This window comes from Oculina patagonica, chromosome 7, assembly GCF_052425735.1.
Source record: "Oculina patagonica isolate OP01 chromosome 7, crgOcupat, whole genome shotgun sequence".
NCBI lineage: Eukaryota > Metazoa > Cnidaria > Anthozoa > Scleractinia > Oculinidae > Oculina > Oculina patagonica.
The window spans coordinates 18,178,315-18,193,142 of NC_135764.1; the positions used below are offsets into that span (position 1 = coordinate 18,178,315).

Consider the following 14,828-nt stretch of genomic DNA (forward strand, 5'->3'; position numbering starts at 1 on the left):
GATCTTAATGCTTTTCAGTAAAAAGTACTAAATTTGGCAAATAGGTCTTCTCGTACACAAAATGCACCTAGTACATCAAGATGGAGATATAAAATAAATTGTTGTTGAAGGAAGAAGGGGGCCATAATTATTTTTAGGTGTTTTTCCAGTCCACAAGGACAAAACTTGAAAAAATCAGCCTTATTTTTAAGTTGAAATCTAAAGTTCCTGATGGCATCACAATAATATCTAATATCACTTGTTTATTGCTTTAGTACACTTGCATGGTGATGATTTTTAACAAAATTGGACTACTATTGTAGTTTCCAGATGTTTTTAGGCTCTTAAGTTTTTGAAGTGAAACTGGTGACAGTGCCCCTTTAAAGTGTGATTTAAGTTGACAGTTTAGAGACTGACTCATTTGCTATCAACGAGAAAAAGGGGTTTGTCACTGAGTAAATAAAATTTTGCGATAAATTGCTTTCGGGTGGTGTTCTTTAGGCCGTGTTCACACTTAGTGCCCGAGAACTGGTTCCTGGGCGCCGGCAAAAAATAGCGTCGTGTTCACACACAGAATACCAAAGTACCCAAGTACCATTAAGTGCCCGAGTATTACGGCGTAGGCAGCGAGAATCATACTAGCTTAGGCACTGTGCCCAGGCACCAAGTGTGAACACAGCCTTATTAAGTTGTGCATTTCAGGGAAAGAAGATTAGTTTCTAACCAATGTTAATAAACAAAAGGCAAATATTAAGCTGCTTTAATCACAAAATTGATAATATTTTATCTTGTACAATTCTAACTAAATGTCTTTTATTGTGACTTTCTACAGTGGAATGCAACAAAATATGCAACTGTACTAGACAGCCGGGAAGCTGCCACACCTTTGGCAGAAAAAATATATCTTAAAATAATGTATTTTGATGTACTCTTGTTTAAATGCAGCGAAACTTATTATTAAATTTTGGAGGTAATACACACAGTACAAGTAAAGTCCAGGAAGAAAGGTTGATACATTTAAACAATAGTCCAAAATATTGTTATCATTTGTAGGTAATACACACCTACAGTACAAGTGGAGTCATGGAAGTAAAGTAGAAGTTTGCAGGCTATCTCTGTCAGAGGCAATGAAATTGCAACTTTTTTTGTATTTCAATTTTTTTATTATTTTGCTTAAATTACAAAACAAACTTGTAATTTATTGCATACAAACAATGTGATGCAATAAGTAAAATTATTATATGACTAGCTCCGTGAGCGGTCAAGATGAAACGAATCCCGTGCTCTGATTCGCTACCCGAACGGTCAAGATCAAGATGGAGCCATCTTGACCGCTCGGGATCGCCCGCTGTGTTCCCGCAAGCGGAAAAACTTTTCAGTTCCGTCGACGCTACTACAAAAAGCTTTTTCGTCTTAAACTTGAGCTATGAAACCATTTTCCGAAACAAAACAAATATTTTCTGTCTGTTTCTAGCGAAAGGGAGTCCGATAACAAAGAAATAGGTCTTGAAGCGAACGAGAACAAACTAATTAAACAACAAATGTTAACGAGTTCCGTGAATTTTATTTGCCACAACAACCAGCTCATACAAAAAGTTAAAACGCAAAGCGACTTGAAGCCATGATATCGGTTTTGTTCGGCGGAAAAGGGTGAAATGTCAGTGAAATACCTGAAGAATAAAGAATTCGGCAAACTTGTCGTTTGTGTAAATCTTGATGGAAATCTTGATGGAAGAAAGCGGACGGCACAACGAACCAGGCACTGTAAGCTTTTAAAACATCTTTTCACCGAAACCTCCTACGCTCACGTCGAATAAGGTCGGCTCGAACATTTAAATCAATAATGTAGGAAAGTTCAAGCCTTTCCCGTGAATTTGTAAGTCCCAAACCCTTTCAACAATCACAATTTCAATATTCAGCTCGTGTCACCGTGACGGCAGGTTAAAGCGGCAGAAGCGAGCAAATACTCTGCAAAACGTCCAATAATCAAAAGGCTGGCGGCCAGATGGAATGGACATTCTTGTTTAAAGGCTTCAAACTCAACGTTGATTCGCAATTTAAGCCATTTCAATATCCTTTAGAGGGTTAAAAAAAGAGGCGAATTTCGCTGTTGTCGTATCGTTTTACTTCGTCTCAATTCATTCAAGAATTTGACAGTCACTCGTTAAACTTTTAAACCAATGAAATGATTTAGCGTGCGCCATTGAATGTGCATGCAACTGGCTTCCTTTTCAGTACTCGAAAAGCTTGTTCGGTCAAGAAGGCAGGATATCGGCCTCGTTCTTTTTTTGCGTGGTTATGGACCTCGACTTCGTCTTGGTCCATAACCACGCAAAAAAAAGAACTTGGCCAATATCCTGCTATCTTGGCCTCACGCTTGGTCAATAACCCATATGTATTGACCTTCGTCAAACAGAAAGGCCTAGGATTAATTTGCATACCATTGGCGAGGTGAAACAGAAGATTGTGTGGCATTTGCGTGTGTAAGAGTCGCCGAAGGCGTCGTGTAAACAGTGTAAATTTAATAGTCTTAAATTCAAATCAACAGCACTTTGAAATAAATATTTTCAGTGCACATTCAAGCAAAACGAGGATTTTATAAAGTCCACCTTTTTAATCTGTTGCAAGGAACTACTATCGGTTGACCTTTTGGCCCGGGGGGGGGGGGGGAGGACTCGCATATAAAAGTGACGGGGATGCTCGTCGTCTCGCTTAGGGGTGTAAATTTCGGAATTTTGGTCTCGCTTAGGGTGTTCCGGGCAAAACGCCAATATTTTTAGCCATAATGGTCTCGTTTAGGGTTACACACGAATAAATATACAAATATAAATTATAGTCTCAGTTTTTTTGGTATATTTTAGGGGTCAAGAAAACCTTAAGCCACACCCAGATTGGTCTCTTTAAGGGGTTCTATTCAAAATTTCCGACGAGCATCCTCGTCCGTTTCATATAGGAGTCCCCTCCGGGCCTTTTGGTACAGGCTTCTACGGAATAGTTACGACACTAAACTTCTTGTCGATCGTGTACAGTGATGTCAGTGATTTATACGAACACCTCAGGACTGATGTACACGACTCGTGCGAACTCAGATTTATCCGCTGCCTGATAAAGTACAACACTGACTTCAGGCCTAAAAACCGGCTTAACAGCTGATGCTGTAGCAATGAAAATTGTAAAAGAGAATTATATTCTCACTCGCCACAACTCAAGATGGCGAGTCGCGTTGAAAGCAAATAAAATAAGCTTAAATATTATCGATAGCAATGCACGGCGCTCAAGCAAACAAAGATTTCAGATAGCTCACCTTTCAAATGCAATCTGATCGACAGCATAAGGCCGCCTTAAAAATGAGTTACCCAAACTAAAGGAAAATAAATACTCTGATAGAACTATTTACATCATCTAATCAAGTGGGTTTTAATAGTTTTCACGGTATATGTATTTTAGAAAAGCCTGATACTCGGGCTACATCTAGAGTGGAACGACCCAACCAATCAGAGCACGAGCACTCAAATTGTTTCCAATGAGGTTGAGAAAACAGCGAGCGGCTACTTTGCTCCCCTGCTCCGAAATCACGGCTACACGTTTTGTTCCTTTCAAAAACTTTGTCTTTAGAGAACTTTATGGAAACGCAAGCAAACAGGAATTCGCTAAGCAAAACCGAAAGAATACAGTAATGAGATGATAACGATAAAAATCATTCTTTAAAGGCAAAGACAAGCGAAGTGTCGATAAGTGGGAGCGAAGACAAAAATTCTCTTATAAACTTTCAAGATTAAGGTCTTGCAACGCATCCACGGACTTTCTACGAATATTCAAGCACTCTTGGGAACACCATGGTAAAGTAGATTGCATTTTTGAATTTGGATAAACGTCGAAATTATTGCTTAACTAACCAACTTCTTGTTTTATCACAATTTTGTTCAAAATTCGCCTGTGTGTTTAGTTGATTCGCTTGTGGCGACGCTTCCTCGATGCGACACCAAACGTTTTGCCTTTAAAAAGTAAGGCGATGTGTTTAATCAAATAAAGTTTTTTCCAGGCTTTGTACGGATTTTAATTCACTCGTTGCAAAACTTTGGAAAACTTACTCGTTCGCTGCTCACTCGTTCGTTTTTCCAAAGGTTTGCAACTTGTGCATAAAAATCTGTACGTCGCACTTTGTAGAGGGTCCTGAAGGGGTAAAATGGGAACTGGGATTTGCTTATTTTTACTGGGATTTGCATATGTTTTTACTGGGAAAATCGGATTTGGGTCACTGGGACTGGGATTCAAAACCAGAAAATGGGAATGGGAAGCAAGTCAGTACACGAAAAAAATGCATATATTTCAGGCTCAATAATATTCCTCAAGGCATAGTTACAATGTTGAAAACTCTGAACGAAACCAACGCCTGCACGCAAGTGTCTTTCAAGTGGCGGTCAATTTTCCTGTCAGTGATTTAGTTACTCAGCGGAACAGCTATGACTGAGCATGCTCAGACTAGCGTAATCCAATATGGGCGAAACACATCCTCGTACCCAGGGTCTTCGTTCCCTTTGAACAGCGGTCTGGAAACGAGCGAGCCTGGAAGGTTCTGATTGGAAGTCCAACAATATCGGACTTCTTCCGGTTGAATTGCGCATGCTTAGCTTTAAAAACCATTACTCAACGATCTTCTTGGTGTTTACTTCAGGCCATTTTATTGTTTTTAAAACCAATCAAAATCAATCTTGCAACGGAGCTTTTGAGAGTCGCTCGTGTCGTCAAGATTGCGCAGTATGGAACGAAGACTCGAGGTACGAGATTGGACGAAACATGTGACGGCAATTCCTCTTACTAACCTAGTAACACACACGGAACTAGCAGAAATAAAAACAGGATTTAGGACAATTAAAACAAACAACACAGTTACTGCACGTATAGTGCGTTTGAGCCTTGATTTATCATGCACTGGGATTTACCAAAAATTTAACTGCTGGGACTGGGATTTGAGCAAAAAATAGGCTGGGAAATGGGATTTAGGCAAAATTTTGGCTGGGAAATGGGATTTAGAACCCCCCCTTCAGGACCCTCTTTCTATGAAGTAAACTATATTGCTTCACCACCATCTCTATGAGCTCCCCCCCCCTTCCACATCCGAAAAGTCACGCAAACTTTCAATCATGCGAGCTAACATGAACATCACACGCGATTTGCATGTAAACTATTATGGGTTAGCACAACAGTGCAAAGAACGATCATGGCTGAACAACCTTTTAGCGTCGAAAAAATGCTTGATAATGACAATGTATACATGTGTCGGGAAAAGTTCTTTGACTCACCGAATCAAGCTAACATTTGGCTTGTTCAGGGTTCGAGTCAAGATTTAGTGATCGACACGGGACTGGGCTTGTGGGACCCGCCTGGCTTTCTCAAACAACAAAACCTGATCGGTGATAAACCAGTGACTGCAGTCGCCACTCACATCCATTTTGACCATTCTGGAGGATTGCATCAGTTCGAGAACTTTGCAATTCACAACCTCGAGGCGGAAGCCATTCGCAAAGGTGACAATTATGAAACTGTCACGATTTTCACGAGCACGGATGAGATCTCCGTGCCACCCCACGACGGATGGAACATTCGCGACTACAAAGTGAAATCAGCCAACAATTTTAAAGTTCTAGAAGAAGGCGATGTATTTGATCTTGGAGACAAAAAATTGCGCGTGCTTCACTTTCCGGGACACTCTCGTGGGAGTATTGGATTGATCGATGAACAGGCGAGGATTTTATTCTCAGGGGACACAATGTACGATGAATATCTCATCGACTGGGCACCTCACAGCGGCATAACTGCGTACGTGAAGACTTGCAGAAGGCTGCAAGAGCTATCCAGCCAAGTAGATAACGTCTTCCCGGGACATTATCACCATTTTGACGAGAAGTAGCTTTTGTCATTAGCCACCGGTTACATCGCCAGTGCGGGAGCCCTTCATAAGGTTTCGTCGACGTTTATGAAGGGTGTGACCTCTATGGTGATGCAAGCAAAGCACTCTGGTAATATCCCTGCCAAGGCTGTTATCACGCTTGTTGTTGCAGTTGCTGCTTCACAAAAATTTTGCAAACCTTGCTACGTGTACCAGACGAGCAGTAACTATATAAGTTACAAAAGTGGGTGGGTCTCACCTGTAAGTCACTGGCTTTCCCCTGGGGTTGACCCCAACAAAGGGGGTTGTAAAAAGGGTGAAGCAATCTTTATAATTTCCCAGGTGTAAAGGCAAGACTGTTGGTTTGGTATTTCCTTCATAGTCACACCAGAAACCCATAAGGGTTTCTGGTCACACTCAGTCTACAAATTCCCCTTCCCTTCACTGTGACTACCAAAAAGATCTAAATTTTCAATTTCCAAATGGTGTGATTCCTGTATGAGTCTGTTCAGAGGCACCCATTTCCTCTGTGTTTGTTGAGAGCATGCCAGAAAACTATAAAACTCAGGGAATTGCATGAATGCAAATGGAAGAGGATCTGGGATAGGGGGTTGCTTGTGGTTCACACATATGCTCACTCACACATGCTCACACTTGCACACCCCAGAGCACTTGCTGGCATGCCCACTACTAATCTCGTACCCAGATCTTCTCAACCCTCGGAGAGAACATATGGTAAAGTCGGATTTTGCTCGCGTCAAATGTGTCAGAAATGTGACACACAACGCGACTACGCATGCTCGGCAATTTAGTGGTGAAAAGCTCACTGGGCACTGTAAATAGCTCATGAACTTCTTTCCTATACAAGGAAAGACAAGTAACACAATCTTGAGATAGAGTTGAAGAAGAAAAAAAGCCGCTACTCATGTTTTGCTGCTAAATTAAAACATTCAACCCAGCCTTTAACGGCGGGGAAAAGCGCGCGCTGTGTTTGACGCGTACAAGCTAGCTGTACGCGTCAAATACGCGTCAGATTTGCAAAGTTTTTGACCCTTTTTTACCCACGATTATCGTCTTTTTAAAACATTTTGTGCTGACAAGTTTGAACTACAAACTATATGTAGTTAATTCGCATTAGCAGGAGCCCATCAACTCCTGGCATTAGTAACGTTCAAAACACGAACGCAAAAGCCTTCAAATCCAAATATTTTCTTACTAGATAACGTACGGTTGTTACGGTGCGCGCGTGCAAAACAAATTTTGCATCATCCGCGCGCAAATCCTGAAGCTGTTCATCAACCAATCAGATTGGCGAACTGAACGCACTTGCGATATTGTTGGACCCAAGCCCGGCCGCCGCCAGACCGCGCAAAGGGAACGAAGACCCGGGACGAGGATGTGTTGCCTTGAACTACCGTGGTAAGTAGACATCTGGGTACAAGATTAGCCCACTACAACAGAAAGAAAAAAAAAACAAACATCGTAAAGGTACTTTTTCTGTGTTTCCCAAAATTATCTCGATGTTTGAAATGGTCCAGAGGTCAACTTCAGAGTAAGCCAGTGGTATAAATTATAATTAGAGAAATGTAAAAATTGGACGCAGTAGATCCAACCTTCAGGCATTTTTTAAGCCTGGACTAAATGAGAATAAAAGTAGCCAGGAGATCATACTCTCCTGATGCTTGTTTTGCCACTAATTCTCTAGTTGCCTTATTAACTCTGGCTTACTGACATCAAATTTGAACCTGGCCCAATTTTTGCGAGGGTTGAAAAGTTTGCTGCACACTGCTTGAATTTTGTCAACTATTTTGAACTCTCTTCTCCTTGAGGCAGCGCCCTGGAGAGACGGGGTTCTTCCTTGTTAAAAAGGATGGGGACAGTCGATGTTGGATATGTTTGTACCTCTGAGTTTGTTTCTTCTGTTGAGCCTATTGTCCTTAATTATTAACTTGTAAATTCCAATATAATGTTATCATGAAATCGCTTGTAATTTATTCCTGTTTCCTACGTTAGTCTTTTTTGTTTGTTAATGTAAACTTGCAATGTGGGCTTGATAAGCAGGGTGGGAACCAGAAAATTCAGAAAGGGGGGGGGGGGGGCTAAAAAAGTTACAGTGAGAGTGCAACCCTGCCCCATATCCACAACACAACTCTAATTGCATGCAGGCTATCTGGGTGAGTACAGAACTGAAACAACTTTACAGCAGGCAGTAGGTTATATCTGAAACAAGAAACCCCAAGAAAACTGAATGAACTGAAATCGATAGTTTTTTTTATCCCTAATATTCACGGGCATCTTGATAAAATCATTTTGTCTCGGTTTACTGACCAGGCGTGGGAAAAGTCTTTATTTATTCCGCTAACAACTGGCAGTATATTTCACCTGTCTCAGAAAGTGTGAAATGTCGTACAGCCGGAATGCAGTGTGGCGCCTGCGGGTCTGCCTGGACTAACAAGCTACAAAACAAATGTGACAAAGTTTGCAAGAGAATTGTTTTGATATTACTATTTGCTCTGTTCCCAAACGCTTTGTTTCCTTTTGTCGGCTGAAAACAAAACAGCAACACACAATACTTGCGAAAATAATTTTCAAGCATTGCATGCGTCTGCTCAGGACGGTTCAAGTTGAGCGAGTGGCTACTCTCACAAGAACAGCATGAATAACGAACAAAGGCGCAACAGGAAAACAGTGAAAAGCATTAATCAATTTGACATTCTAGCGATGGAGCGTGATATATTCCAGGAACATTTATTTCACAATGTTTCATTTTTACAACTGCTCTCGTTTTATGTCCGTGAAAGTGACTTTAATAGACGAAAAAGACTTTAACCTTATCAGAGCGCGCAAAACGAAAGAGATCTATTTCCTAATCCGAAAATCAACCAATGGCGTGCGGTTTTCCTGAGGGATATTTAAACCAAACAAACGTTCTTGAAAGGTGCCGCCGCAATTAATCAAATTTGACAGATTTTATTAATTATCGCCATGGATAGGCGAAAATCTGATTAAATATGTATGCCATGACAGAGAGAATCCTGTGAGGCTGTGTTTTACGGACTTTACGGTAGATTTCTCTGTCTTTTATTCAATAGCGATGATCGAAGGGATTGTACTCACGGACGATTAGAACGGAAACGGTGGCAAAGCAATGCGCATGAACATAGTTAAAATATCCGAGCTGACTCGAATCATTCTGTACCTCGAGTAGATCCGTGGATTGCAAAACTTGATCGACACACGCAAAGGGAACGGGAATTTCTCGATAAGTAAGTTAAACTGTTTTGTTGTTGTTGATCAGCTTTTGTCCGTGATTTTTAATTAAACGGACATGGAAATGTACTGTACTTCTTATCTGTTCAAGCCACATCCAAATTAGGTGTTACCGAGGGGGGCTTCGATTTCCGGTAGCAAGGGAATCATTTGCTGGCAAATAAAAACATCATCATTATAAACGATTTTACCAATTTCTGAGCGATATACTTAGAAAAACATACTTAAGTTTAAACATGCTTTGGTTGCCCCTTCGAAGATTTCGTCGCCTCGTGTTCAGTTTGTTTTGGACTCGACTGTTGACCATTTGTCGCATTATCTTTTTCCTTTTAACAAATTTTGCGAAGAAATTGGAAAATAATGCAATATATTTGTGTTATTTGTATGAATTGGATTGTACCTCATTTTCTTAGTAGGCTCAGGATTTCAAAGCTTCTAAACTTCAGTTTGGCGCTCCAGATTTCGGCACGTAATAAATATTTATATTTAGTTCAAATCGGTTTCAAAATAGCTTTAGTCCATCATAATTTCGACACGCTTGTGCATAAATCTTTGAATAGCCAGTTTTTTTCTGACATTTTTCTATTCTATCGCCTATTAGAATGAATTACTACTGTGGTTACTGCGCCCGTAGATACATGTCTGTATTGCGCATTTGTGTAGAGACTATACTTTGCCAACGACGTCTATAAAATCTATACAAGACTAAGATTAGATGCATATAGAAATTTTATACTTTATTTAAAATTGTTTGTCACGATAAAGTTATTTTAACTCTTTCGTAGTGTATTTTGTCAGAGTATTTCTGATCAAGTCAAGCGGTAGAAACAAATCGAGTGCAGTGTGAAAGGTCGAGCTTTAGTTAAAAATTTTACTTGTCAATAAGATCACATTGCTTCAAAATAGAATTCGATTTTTTTTAATTACTTCAAAAAATCAAATTTTAAGTTATTAACAAGAGGTCGTCTGTTGCATCAAGTGAATTGCCGTATATTTCAAGAAACTTGTTAACCATTATGAAGCCAGTTTAGTTGAACAATCACCGAGAAAACCATTCAAATGACACCCCTGTGTCAATTGACAACGAAAATAGATTCTTTATGGTGTTGTTAGACTCCGTTTAATTTTGAACAAATAAAACAATACTGAGGGTCTTTTTTTTCACTTCAGACCAGTGACGAGAAAAAATACATTTGCATATCTTTAGTAAGGACCCGAGAGTAGCTGACTATTCAGTCGATTTGCAGTTTGTGGACGACAAGTATTACTTGTTGATACACGTATGTTGAGGCACAGTTCCGGACAAACGTTTCATCTGAATTTGTTTGACATATGAATAGAACAAGAAAAAAACATTTTTCAACATTGATTGGATCCCGTGTTATTAACAACAGAGATTGCACCATAATATTCTTTAACCGAGCAAGTTATGAGCAAATTAGTCCATTAACAACCTTGTGACTAAAAAATGTTTATCGAATGAACACGTTTACGTGGCCGAGCAATCACAAGCACCTATATCTTTTCATATTACAATTTTTCTTTCCTAGAGTGACAAACACAACTGCTTTTATAGTATAAGAAACAGCATAAAGCATGAAGCTGTCAAACATTTACCAGCGATCGTGCGACTCATTGAACATTGTTGTTTCGATTCGATTTTCCGAATATTTTATGGCTAGAAACCCCACCGTTTTAGTTTCTTCAAGTGTGAAGTGCCAGATTAGTTCTAAATTAAAAAGAATTACTGCTTATTAAAAGATGTTATTTTCACACCCTCCAAAGTTGCCGCAAGATTCCCAGAGCATTAAATTGTAGACACGCTGGCGACTGAGGTGCGAAAAAGATAGAGCAAAAATACACAGCCGGAGCTCAAGCGAACACTTGTAATACTCCTGTGTGGCATAAATGGTAAAGATAAATTCGCATTCAGAGTTCATCAATGCTTCTCATAAGATTGTGGGAATTTTAATAACATGTAAAAGATTTTAATATACTGCCTTGCGTTTTTCTATGCGTTCGAGAATCAAGACGAAGTGTACGGCACTAGAAGATAACAATGATTGCGGAAGAAATAAAGTACTGTTTTGGTTTAAGAATGGGATCAAACGCCATGACTTGCTGTTCATCAACGTCCTTCCTTGCCAAAACAATAGCGAGCACAAAGTACAAATTTACGTTATCACGTAAATATCCATTGGGTCATAAGAACAATTTGAACAAAACCGTTGAAGAGAAAGTACGTTTATAAGCCAACAATATGCCTTGCTGACTGTTGTCACCGACACCAAGACATTTCCACGTCGAGAATTGCCGTTCAAAAACTTCCATCTTTATCATCCCTGATAAAGAAATAAATAAAGAAATGTATTTCTCAAGAAATGTAGAGTTGATTATTTGTGCCGTATCTGTTCACATGAATAGGAATAGGGACAACAAGTTTAGGCGAATGAAGCTTCCTGTTGCCATGAGCTTGAACTCCACCGAGCGTTCTTACTCGCTTCCATTTTGCGCGTCTGTTCTGAAACCAAATTTTCACTTGAACTTCACTAAGCTTTAAAGTTCTCGCAATATGTGACCTTTCTTCTAGTGAAAGATATTTTTTTGTGTGAAATTCTCGTTCAAGTTCCAGGAGTTGCTGGCTCGTAAAAGCCGTTCTTTTCCGTCTTGATTTGGTTCCTCCCTCGGAGTCTGAATTTTGATCTCCTTGTTCGTCCTCTAGATCGTCACTTCCAGTGGGCGAATTTGGACTGGCTTGGCGTTCATCTCCTAGTTTACAACAATGAAGCGATGTTTCAGTATTTTGCGTTAAACTGATATTTCTAGATGCTATAAAACTGTTAGTGCTGGTTATAGAGAACGAGTAAATCAAAACGTAACAACTTGTATGATTCATCCAAAACTACTCCATAGTAAACATACTCGCAACGAGGAAAACCTTTTTCCTGGAGAATGACACGGTAAAACAGACCGTGAAAACACGCCATTTTGTTGTTAAGTGCCCATGAACGGTTACAAAAAATTTTCAAAGATCAATCTCAACAAATGCTGGCATCCTAAAGTAAGAGGTAGTCATGAGGGCTTTCTGCCTACACATTCCAATAGTTATTGAATTCAATTAACTCACTAGTAATTGGACTGAAAATTGTCAAAATGATACTTACTTGATGGCGAAGCAGAAGAGTGATTCATAAAATTCTCTCCGTGGAAACGTTTGTCCAATGTATCTCGCTCCATTTCAGATATTGGGACGGTCTCCTCCAAATAATTCAAACCACCCCGCGCTGTGAGCTCTACCAAATTCTGCATGGCACTCAATGGCCCACGGCTTGCAATTCCTTGAATCGCCTTACTTTCATCCTCTTTTTGTTTCGGAGGATCTATTCTGGAAATAATCGATTCTATGGAGAAAGAAATCGAATTTTGCATCGTTAATGTCGCCCCTCGTCTCTTTCGTATTACATCCACGAGCGGCCACGAATTAGTGACTGGCTGAGTCGGTATTGTTTCTTATCGGATTACGGTCTCTCTCTGGCAGACGTTACTAATTACAGGGGTTGAGATGTTTTACGTCAGTTGGGTCCATCCCATTGGTCGATAAGCTGTTAACTGACAGGCGTGAAAGGTAAACGCACTCAAGTTACCCATACTCGGAGCATAAGGGCAAAACGCAGTGATGCCATAGGTCCAGTGCAGAGTAAAGAAATAACTCGGCCCCGCCAAGCCAATCAAGTATGATTAATCATGTATAATAAAATACAATTTCTCTCATCAGTTTAAATGCTTAATTTACAATGCACTTTTATTCCTTGACTGCCCAGGCGGTATTTTTTTCGTTTGACCAATAGGAATTCCACGGTTCGGATTTGACGAAGGGGTTAATTATTGGTTGTTTGACTAAAAAACAAAGCCAAAGTTTGACAACAACCAGCTACCTTTATTTGTCTAAAGAGCGCGTTAATGAGGTTTTTAAAAGACGTTTTACAGCCTAATCATAGTCTTTCTTTAGTCCGTGAAAAGTAATATAGCAGCGAAACAGCATCAAAATTACAAAAGTACTGAACATCCGTGAAAAACGTAACACCAACAGAAAGGAAAAACAAATTCCTCGTTTGCAATCCGGTATTGCAACCAGTCGCGTTTGTAAAAATTTGTTGTAGGACAATGTGACGAACCTTTGCGTCAAGTAATTCGTTTAGTTGTGAGCCGAGATTTCTTCAGTTCCGCAAAGCCCCCAATTTTCGCCAGCTGTCCGTTGTCACCTTGTTTAAACTTCCGAATGTTTTACCAGAACAGACAAGAATGAATGATGTAATATTCCGGCTCACAGAGAAGGAAGGAGGCCAGTTCCGATTGAAATTACACTTATTTAGTCACTGGTAAGACGTTTCTATTACTGTTATGTCCAAGCTTGCTTCAGCCGCTTAAGTATAATTTTCTGGACAAAGTCTTAGATCTGAGACCTACAAGAAGGGCTGATGTCCGGCTGATGTGCACTGCCAATCAAACGTAAAGAATGAAAAGTGCTGTAATATTCGATCTTATTTTACTCCAGTAAATCATTCGAATCGCACCAAACTTCCCTGACACACGATGCACTTGAACATGTTGAAATTGTTTTACAGTTCGCTACCAAATTCAGTCGTCTTTGAAACTGACCAGTAATTTACGATCTGCCAGTGCAAGTGTGAAAAGTTCTTAGCAGCGGCGCCTTCGGGTCTGGTTGCCCTTTTACAAAGGAAATGAAATCAGATTAAGCGGTAACACGCTGTTTCTTTGGGTAATTACAAGAACTGATGACATGATTCATTAAAGTGTGCTGTGTACACAGCAAAAGACACCGACACCATTGATTTGATAATCCCTTAAGCTGTTCCAGAACAAATAGCAGTGATTTTGATACAGCTTCAGCTACCAGACATTGTTATGATCGCTTTTTCAAGTTTTGCGCTGTTAAAAACGAAATTCTATATTGGAACACATCGGCTGATGTCTTGTATTATGTATTATTGTTTACCTCAGAAAACAAAATAACTCGGCGGGGTTGACTAGTATCCTTGGCCTAGGATCCTTGGTCAAGGATCTTTGGTCAACCTTGGTTAGACTGTTCACAGCTCTCTTTTTTCTCGTATTTTATCTCGGCGATCGTTGAACGCGGGAAAAGAATCGCGAGGGAACTGGGCGCCAGCATTAGAAAATAGAGAGGCTGCAGGCCTGCTGTGGACAGTCTAGCCTCGGCGTTTTCTCTTTTTTTTTTCGGACTGGACTTACACACCTGAAGCCGTGTCCTTGTAATTAGAATTTACATATGGGCAAAACTCGATATACATTTCTACAATTTAGTCAATCAATCTTTTTATGTGCTATCTACATACTCCCCTATTTCAACTCTGACATTTTTAACGATCTTGAAAAAGACATTACCAAATCAGGAGCCAATTAATAGGCTCCTAACCAAATTTAGTACGGAAGGACTTATTATACTATCAGGTGAAAAAAAAAAACAGTTTGAATCTTCAGTTGGTCGCAATTCGCCAAGTTGCGACCAACTGATACAATTATAGGTCCTCTTCTTCTTTTTACTCTATATAAATGATTTGCCTAACTGTCTGTTTATTCACAAACTAGGATGTATTGGGATGATACGCACTTAACTTTTGCCAGTAACGACGTTACGCATTTAGAAGAT

General features: G+C 39.9%; 1 protein-coding gene and 1 pseudogene across 1 annotated transcript; one reads left to right on the forward strand and one right to left on the reverse strand.

Moving 5' to 3' along the window:
• The first annotated feature begins 5,154 nt into the window (after positions 1-5,154).
• LOC144660246 (acyl-coenzyme A thioesterase MBLAC2 pseudogene) lies at positions 5,155-7,192 on the forward strand (annotated as a pseudogene).
• A 149-nt stretch (positions 7,193-7,341) lies between these two features.
• Positions 7,342-12,643, reverse strand: LOC144660064 (uncharacterized). The gene is made up of 3 exons (XM_078520623.1): positions 12,304-12,643; positions 7,541-11,908; positions 7,342-7,506 (listed from the first exon to the last, which is right to left on the reverse strand). The coding sequence occupies exons 1-2, from the start codon at positions 12,566-12,568 to the stop codon at positions 11,514-11,516; spliced, it is 660 nt and encodes a 219-aa protein (XP_078376749.1). The 5' UTR covers positions 12,569-12,643; the 3' UTR covers positions 7,342-7,506; positions 7,541-11,513.
• Positions 12,644-14,828: the final 2,185 nt, after the last annotated feature.